Source organism: Metarhizium album (genome assembly GCF_000804445.1).
Source record: "Metarhizium album ARSEF 1941 chromosome Unknown scaffold_11, whole genome shotgun sequence".
Taxonomy (NCBI): Eukaryota; Fungi; Ascomycota; class Sordariomycetes; order Hypocreales; family Clavicipitaceae; genus Metarhizium; species Metarhizium album.
Window position 1 is genome coordinate 613,053 of NW_024467585.1, and position 13,599 is coordinate 626,651.

The 13,599-nt window shown below is 54.4% G+C and overlaps 3 protein-coding genes across 3 annotated transcripts; all 3 read left to right on the plus strand.

The window, feature by feature from the left end:
- Positions 1-81: 81 nt before the first annotated feature.
- Positions 82-1,634, plus strand: MAM_04932 (DNA replication regulator SLD2; the record flags this gene model as incomplete). Its single annotated transcript, XM_040823730.1, has 2 exons — positions 82-223; positions 301-1,634. 2 exons carry the CDS (start codon positions 82-84, stop codon positions 1,632-1,634), a joined length of 1,476 nt encoding a protein of 491 aa, XP_040678401.1.
- An 895-nt stretch (positions 1,635-2,529) lies between these two features.
- Positions 2,530-5,997, plus strand: MAM_04933 (C-5 cytosine methyltransferase; the record flags this gene model as incomplete). The annotated part of the gene is made up of 1 exon (XM_040823731.1): positions 2,530-5,997. One exon carries the CDS (start codon positions 2,530-2,532, stop codon positions 5,995-5,997), a length of 3,468 nt encoding a protein of 1,155 aa, XP_040678402.1.
- A 5,164-nt stretch (positions 5,998-11,161) lies between these two features.
- MAM_04934 (Folliculin) lies at positions 11,162-12,646 on the plus strand (the record flags this gene model as incomplete). The annotated part of the gene is made up of 1 exon (XM_040823732.1): positions 11,162-12,646. The coding sequence occupies one exon, from the start codon at positions 11,162-11,164 to the stop codon at positions 12,644-12,646; it is 1,485 nt and encodes a 494-aa protein (XP_040678403.1).
- Positions 12,647-13,599: the final 953 nt, after the last annotated feature.

A 13,599-nucleotide genomic window follows, 5' to 3' on the forward strand; every position in this document is an offset into this window, starting at 1 on the left:
GACAGCGCTCCAGCCTGCAACCCGCACTCACGATGCTCCCGCCCTTGTGAAACTTTGCAAAGCACATCTTTGCAAGCGGCCATGGACGGCAAGACCAAGTCTCGGTACGAAAACAAAGCAAAGCATCTCAGGACGGAGCTGAAAGCTTGGGAGAGCGAGTGGGCACACGCACACGCCGGGAGCAAGCCGGGGCGGCAGGACATCAAGGACAATCCCGACATTGGTATGTCGCTCCTTTGGCACACAACGGACGGCTTGAACGATACCACGGGGATGCGCTAACAGTTGGATGATTGGCAGCACGTAAATACAAAGACTACAACAAAATCCGTGACATCCTGTCTGGAAAGCAACCACCATCGGCAAAATCGGAACCGAAACCCAACAAGCGCCAGCCGGATCCGATTCCTACACAGACGCCACGCAAACGGAGCAAGCATGTCGGGACCCCATCCAAGCAACAGTCTCACGACCAAGAGTTGATGAATACACCCGCTATATCGAGAAAGCTGTTCAGCCCGGCACCTGTAACCTCTCTCGGTCCCACTCCCCAGCGAGACGGCCGCGTCCTGGGCCTATTTGACCTCTTGGTTGAAAAGGAGCTCGGCACGCCATCAAAGAAGAACACACCCAGGCCGCCCGGCACACCGGGTCGAAGCCGTGCCAACGTCCAATCTACGCCTAGCAGGCGGACTGGTGCCTGCGACCCCGGAAGCATCACCGAGCTAGGCACAACGCCCATGTCCTCAAGTAAAGTAAACGCCTTGAACACGTTTGCGACGCCAATCAAGGATCGACGACTCGGCAGTCTAGACGCCAAGACGCCGTCGTCCGTGTCCAAGCTTCAGTTCGAAACGCCCGCTTTCTTAAAGAGGCATTCCCTGCCTGCCGTCGACGAGAACGCCATGTTTGCCGACCCATCGCCACTGCGACTGCCGAGGAAGCCGCTCGTTCGAGGGTTGAGCGAAATCGTGGCCAGTCTGAGGAAAGTAGAGGATGATGCTCTCGACGACGACGACGACATGGATGCTCTTCGGGCGGCTGAGAATGGGAGTGCGGATATTCGCGGACCGACGTCTCCATCGCTGAGCACACGACGAGCTCCTACTCCCGCGGCAGCATCTGCCGTGGAGGTGGAGGTGGAGGTGGTGCAAGATGGTCAACGACCAGCATTGCTGGGTGGCCTCGACGATGAGAACATGTACGACAGTCCCGTCGAGGACGGCCTCGATCAAAGTGGCAACCCCTTACCAGTATACAAGAAGAAAGGACAAAAGAGAACAACCCGCAAGGTCAACATCAAACCAACACGGATAAGGAGGCCGAACAACATCCCCACGGGCCAAGACGGCGACGGCGATGGTGCTGGAGAGGACATGATTCCAGAAACGCAGCTTGTCGATGGTCCAGACGCAGATATCGGGGACGTCGCATCAGGCAGTGATTTTGAAAACGACGAAGCATTCAAATCATCGAAAAGAACAGCAAAGTTGGCCGCGAATGAGGGGCCCGTTAAAAAAGTAGCAAGGAAGGTGAACGAGCTCGCTCACGCCAATTTCCATCGGCTCAAGTTGAGGAATAACGGGGCCAAGGGAGGGCCAGGTTATAACAGCAGGTTTCGGCGTCGTCGATAAGATGGCACCCTCGGGCCTCGACGGGGTATGTAATGCTTTATGAAATTATGATGTCATGGGACTATCTCTTCAGCGTTGGACATCGCCAAGGGGCAATAGACGGGGACTTTGCTTGCGTGGAAAATCCACAGCTGTTGGCGCAGGGTGTTTTGGGATTGCATTGTTCATCGGTGCTTCCTGTAGCGGTTACTCGGGCAGAATTTTGAACATGATGTGCACCTAGCTCCCTATTTTCCTCGTCGATTCTATTTCCTGACGCGTACGTAGGCGAACGTGTCGGGTCTGTTGCGGCTCAACCGCGAGGGTAGGCGTCGCCGAATCGCTGCTCTGGGTTGTCGTTTTTGCCATTAACGCACGTAGTTTTCTCACAGGCTCCGTTTCTTGGATTAGCGGTAGTGCATGTAGTGTATTTGCGCACCTTCTTCCTCGTTGCTGGCTCCTTTTCATGTCCTAAAGTCAACCTTGTGAGCTTCTCACGAGCTACACGCGGTATGTGAAGTACGCTTTTCTCTCGACACTGCAGCCCAAGCCGCTCCGATTGCTACGCTCCCATGGCTCCTGTGCTTGATGTAGCCTCGCCTGTTTTACATGCTGGGCTTCAAACGCTCTGCGGGGGCCAGCTTTGTCGTTTCTGCCGAGAGTTGCTGCGGTTGAAGCATGTTCACCTCTGGCTCACCCTGCGTTTGTTCAGCCTGTGAATGCCTACGGGTGACCTTTTCAACCCCTTCATTCAGACTCCAAACATTTGAATAGTGTATTTTGTACTTTCAAACAAATGATTCAACCTTCGACCACCGCCGCGGCAGACAGGATAAGCGTCTCATGCTGTCAGTGCACTTCGACTCTTGAAAACGCGTCCTCTTGAACCTCACTATTTGCAGCCTTACCGGCCGCCATGGAGGCCGAATTCGAGCCTGGCGGATCTAGACGCACCACAGGTTTCTTGGGGGAAACTCTTCCCACGGGTGGCGTATGGACTTTGGAGGATGTCTCGTCACCTCGTCAAGAGGATTCCCAGCAACGGTCAGAGACAGCACGAGCAAGTTCGCCATCGATAAGCGCCTTTTCCGAGAGGACTTCCAACTTGGCGGTGATGATTCCAGACCTTCACGTGTCCTCGCCTCGATCTTGCTACGAGCCGTTCCATCCACCTGCTCCCGTAAAGTCTGAAGAGGAAGCCTTGGCGTGTTTCCGCCTGTCGCCAGGACACCCGCAGCCTCAATCTTCATCCTCTCTTGGCCATTTCGAGCTGCAGCTGGACAACTTTGCCGTTTACGTGGACACGGAACGTTATCCATGTGAGATGCGGTGCCTGCACCAGCTCTATGCCAAACGCGGCCAGCATAGCTTCTTCTTTGACGGAGTTTTAAGCAACAACGGAGAGAGCAAGACGTATGTAAAACGAGTCCCGGTGAGCGCCGTTCCAGTAGGGCAATACGGCTTGCAATATCCCAGTGTGGGCGATCAGGTTTGGCTGCAGTCTCCGTATTGTGCGGGCAGCGGCCTGCTTTACAAGCTCGGCTTGCCCGCCAAGGAGTATCGTCGCTTCTTTGAGCAGTTCCTCTGGGTCGCCAATCTGTCCAAGCATTTCACCGACTTCCTGTATTTCATGAAGCAAAGACGGACAAGGGTGGCGATACATCACTTCAAGAGCGTGTTTGGGGAGTGGCTGCTTTCAGTGCATGGGGGTGCTCCCGAGTTGATGGACTGGCTGGCTCTACACCCATCATGCGACTTTCGCACGTCGGTCGTTGCGAATATCCAGTTCCTTTACAAAGAGAACAAGAGACTCTCTGCGGGGGAAGAGCCCGACTGCCATGATATCTGGGCGGAGATATGGAACTTGACCAAGTATCCCAAGCTGTCGCCTGGGACGGCTGCAGATCAGCCGACCGTCGTTACCGACTATATTTACCAACTCTTCTCTCATCTCCCATTTGGGAATCGGCTGCAGGGGCTTCCGCTGGGACCGAGGGCATCGACGCTGAGAGACGGCGCGAATCTCAAGCATGGGCTTGAGCGTGCCTGCGTACCACACAGCCCAGCTACCAGCGAGCTGGTTGATGAGGCGCCGCAAGATATCATCCGTGCCATCAAACCCGGCGACACCATATCCACCAAAAGAGACAGTGGCGACTCGGGTTCCATGTGGAAACGTGAGCTCTCCAATGGTTTCGCGGACGTCGATCGCTGGTTTGCACTAGTCCAGAAGGTGTGTAAACGCAGGGATGGAGGCAAATTATTCGAGGTGCTGTGGTACTACCGGCCTCTAGATACTCTTTGCGGCCTGATGAAGTATCCGTGGAAGAATGAGCTGTTTCTTTCTGACCATTGTTCGTGTCATGAGAAGAACAAGATCCAAGACGACGAGTTCTTGGGTGTTCATAGTGTCCAGTTTGGAGGAGACTCGACGACAAACTTGGAATTCTTTTGTCGCCAGACATATATCAGCGAGGAGAGGAAATGGGTGACTTTGAAGGACTCCGATCTAGTATGCTCGCACTTGGATCCCCGGCACCGAGAATCTGAATCTAGCAAATACTGGCCAGGCGACACTTTTCTCATCCATGTGAACAGGAACAGCTCGACTTCGCAGCCATGCGAACTGATTAGCGTATACACACGGGACAAAAGGCATCGTCTCTGCTTCCGAAGGCTGCTTAGGCGAAGGGATGTAGACGCCACTGCTGTTTCTTCTGCTTGCAATGAACTGGTGTATAGCAGCGAGTCTATGGAATGCGGCCCGAATCGCATCGTCGGAAAATGCCACGTTCGGTTCTTTGCCCCTGATGCTAATATCCCGGTGCCTTATAATCGAGCTGGAGTCGGCGGTTTCTTTTACATCACGCATCAGCTGTCACCCACTGGGTTGTGCGTTCCGGTGCACAGTTCCCCCCCGTCTCTACGCCAGGGATTTGATCCTTGTGCAGTTATCCCCAAGCTGCGAGGACTGGACCTCTTCTGCGGCGGCGGCAACTTTGGAAGGGGTCTAGAAGAGGGAGGAGCTGTTTGCATGAATTGGGCCAACGACCATGACGTCCAAGCGATGCATACTTACATGGCCAACTGCAGCCATCCCCGGCTCCTGAGTCCGTACCTCGGGTCTATAGATGGCTTTCAAAAGGAGGCATTGGACGGCAACTTTTGCAAGTCGGTGCCTGCGATAGGCAGCGTCGACTTCATCTCTGGAGGCAGCCCATGTCCCGGCTTCTCTCGGCTCACAAACGACAAAACCACGGACGAACAGCGCAAGAACCAGTCCCTTGTGGCGGCCTTTGCGTCGTGTATCGACCTCTACCGACCCAAGTACGGACTGCTGGAAAACGTTCCTGGCATAGTTCAGCACAAAGAGAATAGGGAACAGGATGTCTCTAGCCAGTTCATATGCGCAATCGTTGGTATCGGATACCAGGCCCAGATGTTCTACCTCGACTCGTCATCATGTGGATCAGCGCAGAGACGTTCGCGCGTCTTTATTAGCTTTGCAGCACCAAGATATAAGCTGCCTCACAAGCCTCAGCAGACGCACTCGCATCCACTAGGTACTAAGTCTGCTAGACTTGGTACGCTTTCCACCGGCAATGCGTTGGCGGAGCGCGAGTTTCCAAGAGCGGCCCCGTTCCAACCTAGGACAGCAAGGCAGGTGATGTCTGGCCTTCCCAAGATATACAACGGCCAGACGGATACTTGTATCGCCTTCCCCGACCACCGCTTGGCTCACAGGCATACCATGGACTTAAAGGCACGAATATCGCTGATTCCAAACCGGCCATGGGGGATGAACTTTCGCAGCGCGTCTCGCGGTGTCCTCACGCCGGCAGAGAAAAGCGTGTTTTTGACGAAGAAGAGGGATAAGAGGAATGCCTCAGCCAACAGTTGCGACCGCCAGTCTTCCGCATATGGGCGGCTGTACCCCAACCAGCTTGTTGGAGCCATTACTACCCAGCAAACGGCAGGCGACCGCAAGAATGGTCGTCAGCTGCACTGGGACGAGAACCGAGGTCTCTCCGTCATGGAGGCCCGTCGGGCCCAAGGCTTTCCGGATGATGAAGTCATCCTAGGCACCCCTAGGGAGCAATATAAGATTGTGGGCAACAGCGTGGCGCGAGAAGTGGCCCTGGCTCTGGGATTGTCGATTCGCGAGGCATGGGCAGAGTCTTGTGCCGACATCCAGAATCCGGAAGCGGCATTTCCTTTGGCCAGGTCCCTTGAACCATGTGCTCCTGGAGGGCATGCGCATCACAGTGCTTGTCATACCTTGGTGGTTCCCCAGAAGCGAAGACGACTTACGACTTCGAGAATGTCGGTCGAAACGCGGCGTGCAAAGAAGGAGGACCCACCCGAGTGCATAGATGCAAGATGACGGGATCCGAAATCAGCATCGTGCACCGAGAACGGAGTAATAATAGTAGTAGTTGTCCACCTCGCTTTCTATTGTCGGTACTCAGATGCGAATGCAGCCGGGACAAGATGGCTTGGTATGGAGGATCCTTCGTAAAGCTAGGACTAGGAATTTGCAAAGTCGTCAGCACTACTAGTCGACTATGGTCCACGGAGTACACAGACTCGACCTCACCGTCTTTTTAGCCGTTGCCTGCCGGACAGACTCTTCTCAAAAGACAAAGAAAAATTAGCACTAGCATCGTGACGCCTCCATGCCCCTCCACAAACATATATACACATACACGTCATGCATGTTGGTATGGTCCTTGCGCGGCTGAAAAGGGGATGAGGATAAAACGCGAGAGGATGTACTTACATGTAACTCGGGGGACGAGGCAATAAAACCCATCAACTATTACGGAGTATTGCTCCACAATGACTTACCCAGTTGCAAGGATGTCCAAAAACAACGCAGTACTTAATTTTGTTTCAACAAAGATATCACGCGACATCGGGCAACTTTACCGCCCAGGCCCATCACAAATCCTCTCAACCACTCCGCATCAGTCGTCGTATCAAATCAACTGCCAGGTAATTCGAGATGTGAAGTATCGCGCTACATCACTGGCGTTGCTCCGCATGTGGGATCGACTCTATTTCACGGGCGAGCCACGTAGGATTGACTTGTTTCCCCGGTAGACTGGCACGACTGGGTCGGGCCCGTTATGCCAAAGCTGTCGGGTAATAACAGCATGGATCGTCTCTTATTTGGTCCTTTCCTGACCCTGGAGGCGAGGCGCGCTCATTACGGAGTACCGCGCCGTCGTTTATGTTGTACGTACGGAGTATGTATGACTCGGTACCCCGTAGAGGGCTAGATGGCCGGAGTGTGCCGGTGACAATGGAGCATCGAGAGCGTCGTCTTATTTCTTCTCCAGGTACGTACTCCGTAGATTTGACTTTTTCGCCTCATGGCCGGCAGGGGCAAAATTCCCCAACGCTGAGGGCTAAGCTCCCGTGTCATTCCGGTTAATATCCCATGTCACTCACTGCACTTGCACGGGTAGCAGTTACAGGTTTATAAATGTCTCAGGGAAATGGGTTTGTGCGTTCTCGTCCATGCGGAATTACGCACCTGGCGTACCCGGTGCGTTGTGTGGTGCACGAGGGTATGATCTAGACCTTGACCCCCTGCGTAGTAGTAATTGTGAGTTTACCCAAGAGAAGCCTGGCGACCTGATGGGAGCAAAAGCGTGTTGCACAAGCATGGGCCAAAAGAGAGTGTATCCATAGAATTACCCGGTAACGAAGAGCATGAAAAAATACGAACAGGAACCATCAGGCATATAGCTCATATTGCCGCTACCGAGCGCTTGCTGGTCGTGATCAGATTTCGCGATAACAAACCCGGCCTCGTGCGATTGCGTGTCTCAAACAATATGACCGGGGCGTCTTGTCTCGGGTTTTCTGGTAGTGCAGATTTCAGGCCGCCTTGACAGCCGAGTTACACCGGTAATGGTACTCCGTACGTAATGGTGATACTGACTCCGTATCGCGATATTGTCGTCCTCGGCCCATCGCAATTTGTCAATCAAGGGTCACGACCTGCTTGCTCGCCGACCTCAGATGCCCATGCTGATTGAACTTTCTCATAGTACTTCCATCAATGACGGTTCGGAGAGCGGCGTCAGCTCTAGTTCGCATGAAAGTCCGAAAATGCTAGGTTTCAATCAAGACTATCCTACGTGAGCGAATGACGGTTGAATCAATCAAACGGGATGCTCCGCATCTCACACAAGGGTGACATCCAACAAGCATGCCTCTCACCGGTCATATTTGTAGGGGTCGTGGGGTCCGAAAACTGATGCCAAAAGGCTACCCAATCCAACACAGGCGAATCGCATCCGTCGTTTTTTTCTATATCACTCCGGTGACAGCGGAAATGTGGTGTAATAATTAGTGAGCGAGCCCGAGCTTCGTCTCTAACAAGCAGCTCCTCCAAGAACCAGGAGACCATCATCCTCGCATCTTGCCCCGTGGAGCATGACAGTCACACATACGTGACTCCATATGGGGAGCGATTTGAGTGTCACAAGTCATCCACGTGGCTAGCACGGATCTGACTGGGTTCTGCTCAGGTTCTGGTGCATATTACCAGCAGTACGACCATGACCTGGGCTCCATGCGACCATCTTCATCCTGCCTTGTACGGCGTGTTGCTTGCTGTGTGGGTTGGGCTCGATAGGGCCAGTCCCTGTTAGTATTGGCGCGGTCCGTTATATGTTATGATGTTGTTGCCAGCCCACAAGGCATGTAGAGGGCCAGCATGGTAGGGCCATATTGCTCTCCACAAAGATGCCGACCAAGCACTGACCTGAATGTTTCGCTCGAGAAGGATATAAGAACAGGCGGTCTTCAGGAGAAGCCCTCCGGAGTGGGCGAGCCCGATGTGCGCGCGTGTTTTTGATACTTGATTGCTTTTGCTATGCGGGCACGCGCATCAACTGTGTCTTGGCTAACAGCTTTGATCGTAACGAGGTAGAATTAGTTACTCCGTACGCTTGTAGCTGCCTCGGCGAAAGCCGGGATTTATTTCTGATTCCTCGTGCTAATCTGCACCGCACCCGTAAAGGCCAAGTTGAAGTACAGTTTCCGTTGCTCTCTTCGAGCCAAGGTCTGGACAAGACATCCTTGAGAAACTTGGATGAATAACTTTCCATTTCCGTTTCCAATCCGGCAGTTCCCGAACGTGGGAACTGTGCAGCCTGGAGTGCGCTGCTTCGAAGCGCGGGCGGTTATCTTATTCCGCGGTACGGGGATGTTCCCTTCTTTTCGTCACAGCAACAAAGATGGAGAATACCAGCGGGCTCGGATTGTCGGCTTCGACGATCAATGCCTGTCTGATGTCAGCATTTGAATCAGAGCTCTGTGTTAGGCTGCTTCGACGAGGGGAGAGAGTCGGAGTCGGACCAGGCGCTGTGGGGTGGTGTTCCACCAGTACGGAGTGCCTCGGAAGCTTTCTATATCCGGACTTGCTATAACTGAGCTGTCCTCGAACGGACGAGCTGGTCCTAGACTCTCTGCCGTTAATCCACTGGTGGTTCCTCGCCCCCAAGGCCCCAAGAGCAGCCACAAGCTGCATTGGGGCGCTCAATACTCCAAAAGTCGAGCTGGCTTTGCCCCAGGCTAACGAACGGGTGATGGACGACCATCCCGGACCAACTGCGGTCGCGACTCATTCCTGGCCCAGGCCAAACACCCACTGCAGAGGACCCCCGGGTGGGCGTGTTTCGTGCCAGGATGGCGGTCGCTGGGTGGTGGGAGTGCCTTTTACGTTCTAGAAGGCTTGTCGGAGCGCTTGGCCTTGTGACGAAACCGTAAGGGCAGATCCATGATTTGTGGGACTATATCAGGAACTGGCGAGCCCACATCGCCAGTCCGTGACCCTGCTCACATTCGTTTGCTCGCAGACGTATGCGTATGCGTATGCGTGCTCCGTACTCTGTCTTCCATATCCCGACAGCTGTTGTTTCTTCTTTTCCATCGCTCGATCAAGCCGGGTCGGCTGCTTGTACGGCGATCCACGACCAGTCGTATTGCGGAAATCCTTCATTGTGTTGACAGACTGAGCGAGTCACGGAGCAACTCGCGTCTGGTGTATTCCGCATCTCGACGAGAAACCCCGAATTGCGCAGACTGGGAAGCCACGACCCGCCGCCTTCGCCTCACTCCTTCCCGGAGTCTGCTGGCCTCGCCTCGCCCTCGCCTTCACCCTCACGCCGACTACATTGGGGAAACTTTTGTTCTCCGTGACATCCGCTCCCCTGCATCATTGCATCTTCATCCTCGTCTCGCTTGCGGGCTGCCGTCATCCCCATCCGCAGGCAGACACTCAGCAGCCGACGAGGGAACACGACAGGCTCCTAGCTGACACCTCTGGACGAGGCCCTCGCACAAGCAGCATTAACACCACCGACTGCTGAGCGCACGACACAAGGCGACTGAGGTATTCGGGCCGCGTCCTGCAAAAGAGTCGTCCGCCCAACAACCACGCGGGCTCCCGCATCGGGACAGAACTCCCGCGACAGTCGGCGACGGGTCATACCACGTTTGCAGCGCCCATATTTCAATTAATCACCGGCTCAAGTTCGAAGCTCCAAGCTCGAGGCTCGTCGCTCGTCGCTCGTCAATTGTACTCTTCTATTGCATACTACTCCGACGACTACTGTCACTGCCACCTCGCGATCTCGAGGCCGTGCGCCAGCGTAATATCCGTCGATAGCATCACACCGACCCGGTGGTCGCATCGCTACCTCGCCAGCGTCGGCCCTTGTATCATCTCGGCACCCTCGCCGCATCGTCCCGCGGTCATCTCGACGTTGGTGTTGGCTCGCCCTCCTCTCCGTTGCTCGCGGCGTGTTCCTAGACCGAGATACTACCTTGCCACTCCTCTCGATAAGATATACCCCTCGATCTCTAGATGCGTCATGACCTACATTGTAAGTCTCCCACCTACACTCGTCAGTCCAAGTCGACAAATATCGGACAGTGCATGGTTGTGCTGCTGCAAGCCGCCACACATCACGCCTGCAGGAAGCATGCAGGAAGCCTGCACGCTCCCCCCAACTCTTGCTAGCGTCCAAGCCCTCTTCTTCCAGCTCCCCTCCTTTGTTCCTCTTGTTGCAACTACGGAGTAGTGTGCTCCCTTGTAGCTGTCCTTGGGCTCCGTCTCGGCCGGCGTTCGTGCAGCTTGTACTTGTCGACTTGCTCCCGCCTTGACACCAATATGTCGCTTCCACACCATCTTCTCTCACCGCCTCTGTTGTCCGGTTGTTCTGGATGGAGGCTCTTGTTGTGTGTTTCTTCTGCGAACCTGGCCCTGGAGCTTGTTTGCTTCTTTGAGGAGACTGGGCAATCTCCATCAGCCCTGCTGCAGACCGAGTCAGCTGCGTCCTTGCTTGACTTGTGTGTGATTTGCCACTGAAATGAGACTCTGACCCTGCCATGGATACATATCCACATCTCGTCTTGTTACCACTCGGGCAAATTCTGAATCTGCCTCTTATACTCAGCAGGCTTCTTCCCAATCCTGTCCATGATAGCAGCTCAAGCGATGCACTTACGTGGACACATCAAAACTCACCATGGCTATTGGTACAAAGCTAACTACTGCTTTCAAGTTATGCCTTGCTCACTACTGTGACATCCATGGGCCAACCCCGTTGATGGTCACCGAGGGACTCAGAAACCCATGCTCTGTGTGTTTCGAGGAAGTCGATCCCACAAGTGCAGCAACCAGCAAAGCGAAATGGGACGTTCGAAAACGATCCGGCGGTCCGACATCCGCGCCGCAATCTCAGTCTTCTGTTGCCTTAGGTGATGGCTTTAGGGATCTAGGTATCGGACGCAGCGGTTCTGCACCGGCCTCGGAGCATGATGCTCACGCGCAGCGTGCTGCCTTGCGCCGCTCCGCAACAGCATCCGGTGATACAAACTGCATAGTCAACTCTTCGGCACTCGAGACGCCGCCAGAAAGCCCACGTCCAGTGTTCCAGCAACCCCGCCGGGAATCAAGCTTCAGGCGGACCTATGATGACACAGTCACCAAGAAGCAAGGCCCTTGTGAGAACTGTGCCATGACGCTACCAAGGCGACAGGCCTCTGGCGCAGCCACAGAGGACTATGCCACCGGGGCACATGGCCCAACTCTACGCACCAAGGCTCCTGTCGAGAGGGTTTTTGGGGCCGCCGGACAGACTTCGCCACCTAACTCGCAGACGTCGAGTGACACAGATGGTGATCGCGAAACCAGTACACGGCGTGTGCGGTCGCGGCGGACAGCGCCAACAGCCAGTAGTTCTAGAAATACGTCTTGTTCCAGCACATCGACGTCATCAGAGCGAACTCCATATCACTTCCACTACGTCAACTACACCTCTACCCATGAACCCATCCTGGCTGATTCCTTCTCGTTGATTCGTGCGTCATGCCTACGCGCACTGTCGTTTGAGACCCTCCCCCGGCCTCCACCAACATCTACACCAGCCTCATCACCGCTGCTCAATCCGTCACCTTCCTTTGTCACAACCCAGAGCCCCGGCTCCGCAGCAACAGGGGGGCCAATTTTCTTTGGCGATGCTCTGGCCGGTTTTACCACAGCATACATCTTCCGCATTCCAGATGTACATGCCCGAGGACATAAGCGAGTGTACGCCTTTTTAGCCCTCAGTACGCACAGGGAGAGATTAGCGATGAAGACGTTTGCTATGATCTCGGCAGCTTTCCGGGATCTGGCCACCTGGATCCAGCAGCTCGCCGAAGCTGAAGCGGAACGCACAACAGCCAACTCGTCACCTATTGGCAGTGTCATGTACGGGGGTGGAGCTCAACCACAGCAGCCCCAAGCTTCCTTTGCTTTCGATCCTCCTCCTGCCGCAGTCGACCGGTCTGGCAGCAGCTTCTTGACTGGCGGAAGTGCCTTCACAAGACGTATGGGTGGCGGTCCGGGAGCTTCATCACTAAAGGCTCGGGGACTGGCGGAGCTTGTTGGACAGGCCGATTTCTTCATTGAGCTCCATGGCAAGTTTGTGCAACTCCTCTTCGAGATTGGGGTCGCGTTGAATTCTTAAGCAATCTTTGAGAAGGCGCGTGTTGGACTCGGATGCGTTTCCATGTCCCATGACGAGGACACCCGCCACGACTGGACCTTTTTCCTCGCGAATGGACTCGAGCTTGCGATTACCGAGCCACTGCTCCCGCCATGGCAATGCGCCACCGCATAGATGCGATTTTTCTGATACCCCATTTCCCAAGAGAGAGACGAAGATGGCTTCGCGTGCCTATTGCGTCTCTCATCTTGTTCTGCATGGCATCGGCGTTCAACATGGGTTCTCGTAACAGAGACGAGCTGGGTAATAATAATGCGAGCTTGTACTGCTTTGACGTTTCGAATGGAGTTTGGGGCCTAATTATACGGACAACCCTCGAGGTTGATGGCGAATGGTGCAGGAAGTTTTTGCTAGAGCCCACTTGTTTGTCGAGGACTTGTCGGAGCCACGTGGAGCTGCGCAGCAGACACAGGTCTAGTCTTTGGTTCTTTGTTTTTTTTTTTTATTCTGTCGATTTGACGAATTGGAAAAATTCACTTTTGGCTAATGTCCACCTCGTGTTTGTTTTGTCACGTCTTTTTTCCCGCTCGGGCGCAACACGGTTAGGGAATGAATGGTAGGTACAGGGCAGGCAGGCAGGCAGGCAGGCAACTAATATAGACGGTAGGCCGGGCCATCACTCGGAAAAGGTCAGCACGGCCAGATGTCCAAGAGAACAAAGAAGACAAAAACAAAGAACAGTTTGGGCCCATCGAGGCCACGGAGCACGGCGTCGTCGAATTCGGCGTGCTCACGCAAAACACGCAGCTCGCTCTAGACGCTGACGCGACGACCGAGGCTACATTAAGTACATACAGACTACGGTACGGAGTACGGAGTATGCAGACCGGAGACGTGGTCCTGACGTGTCATGTCGTACTCGGGCATGGTGCAGGAATGCTGCAATTTGAAATGCAAAGGACCAGCCGTGCAAA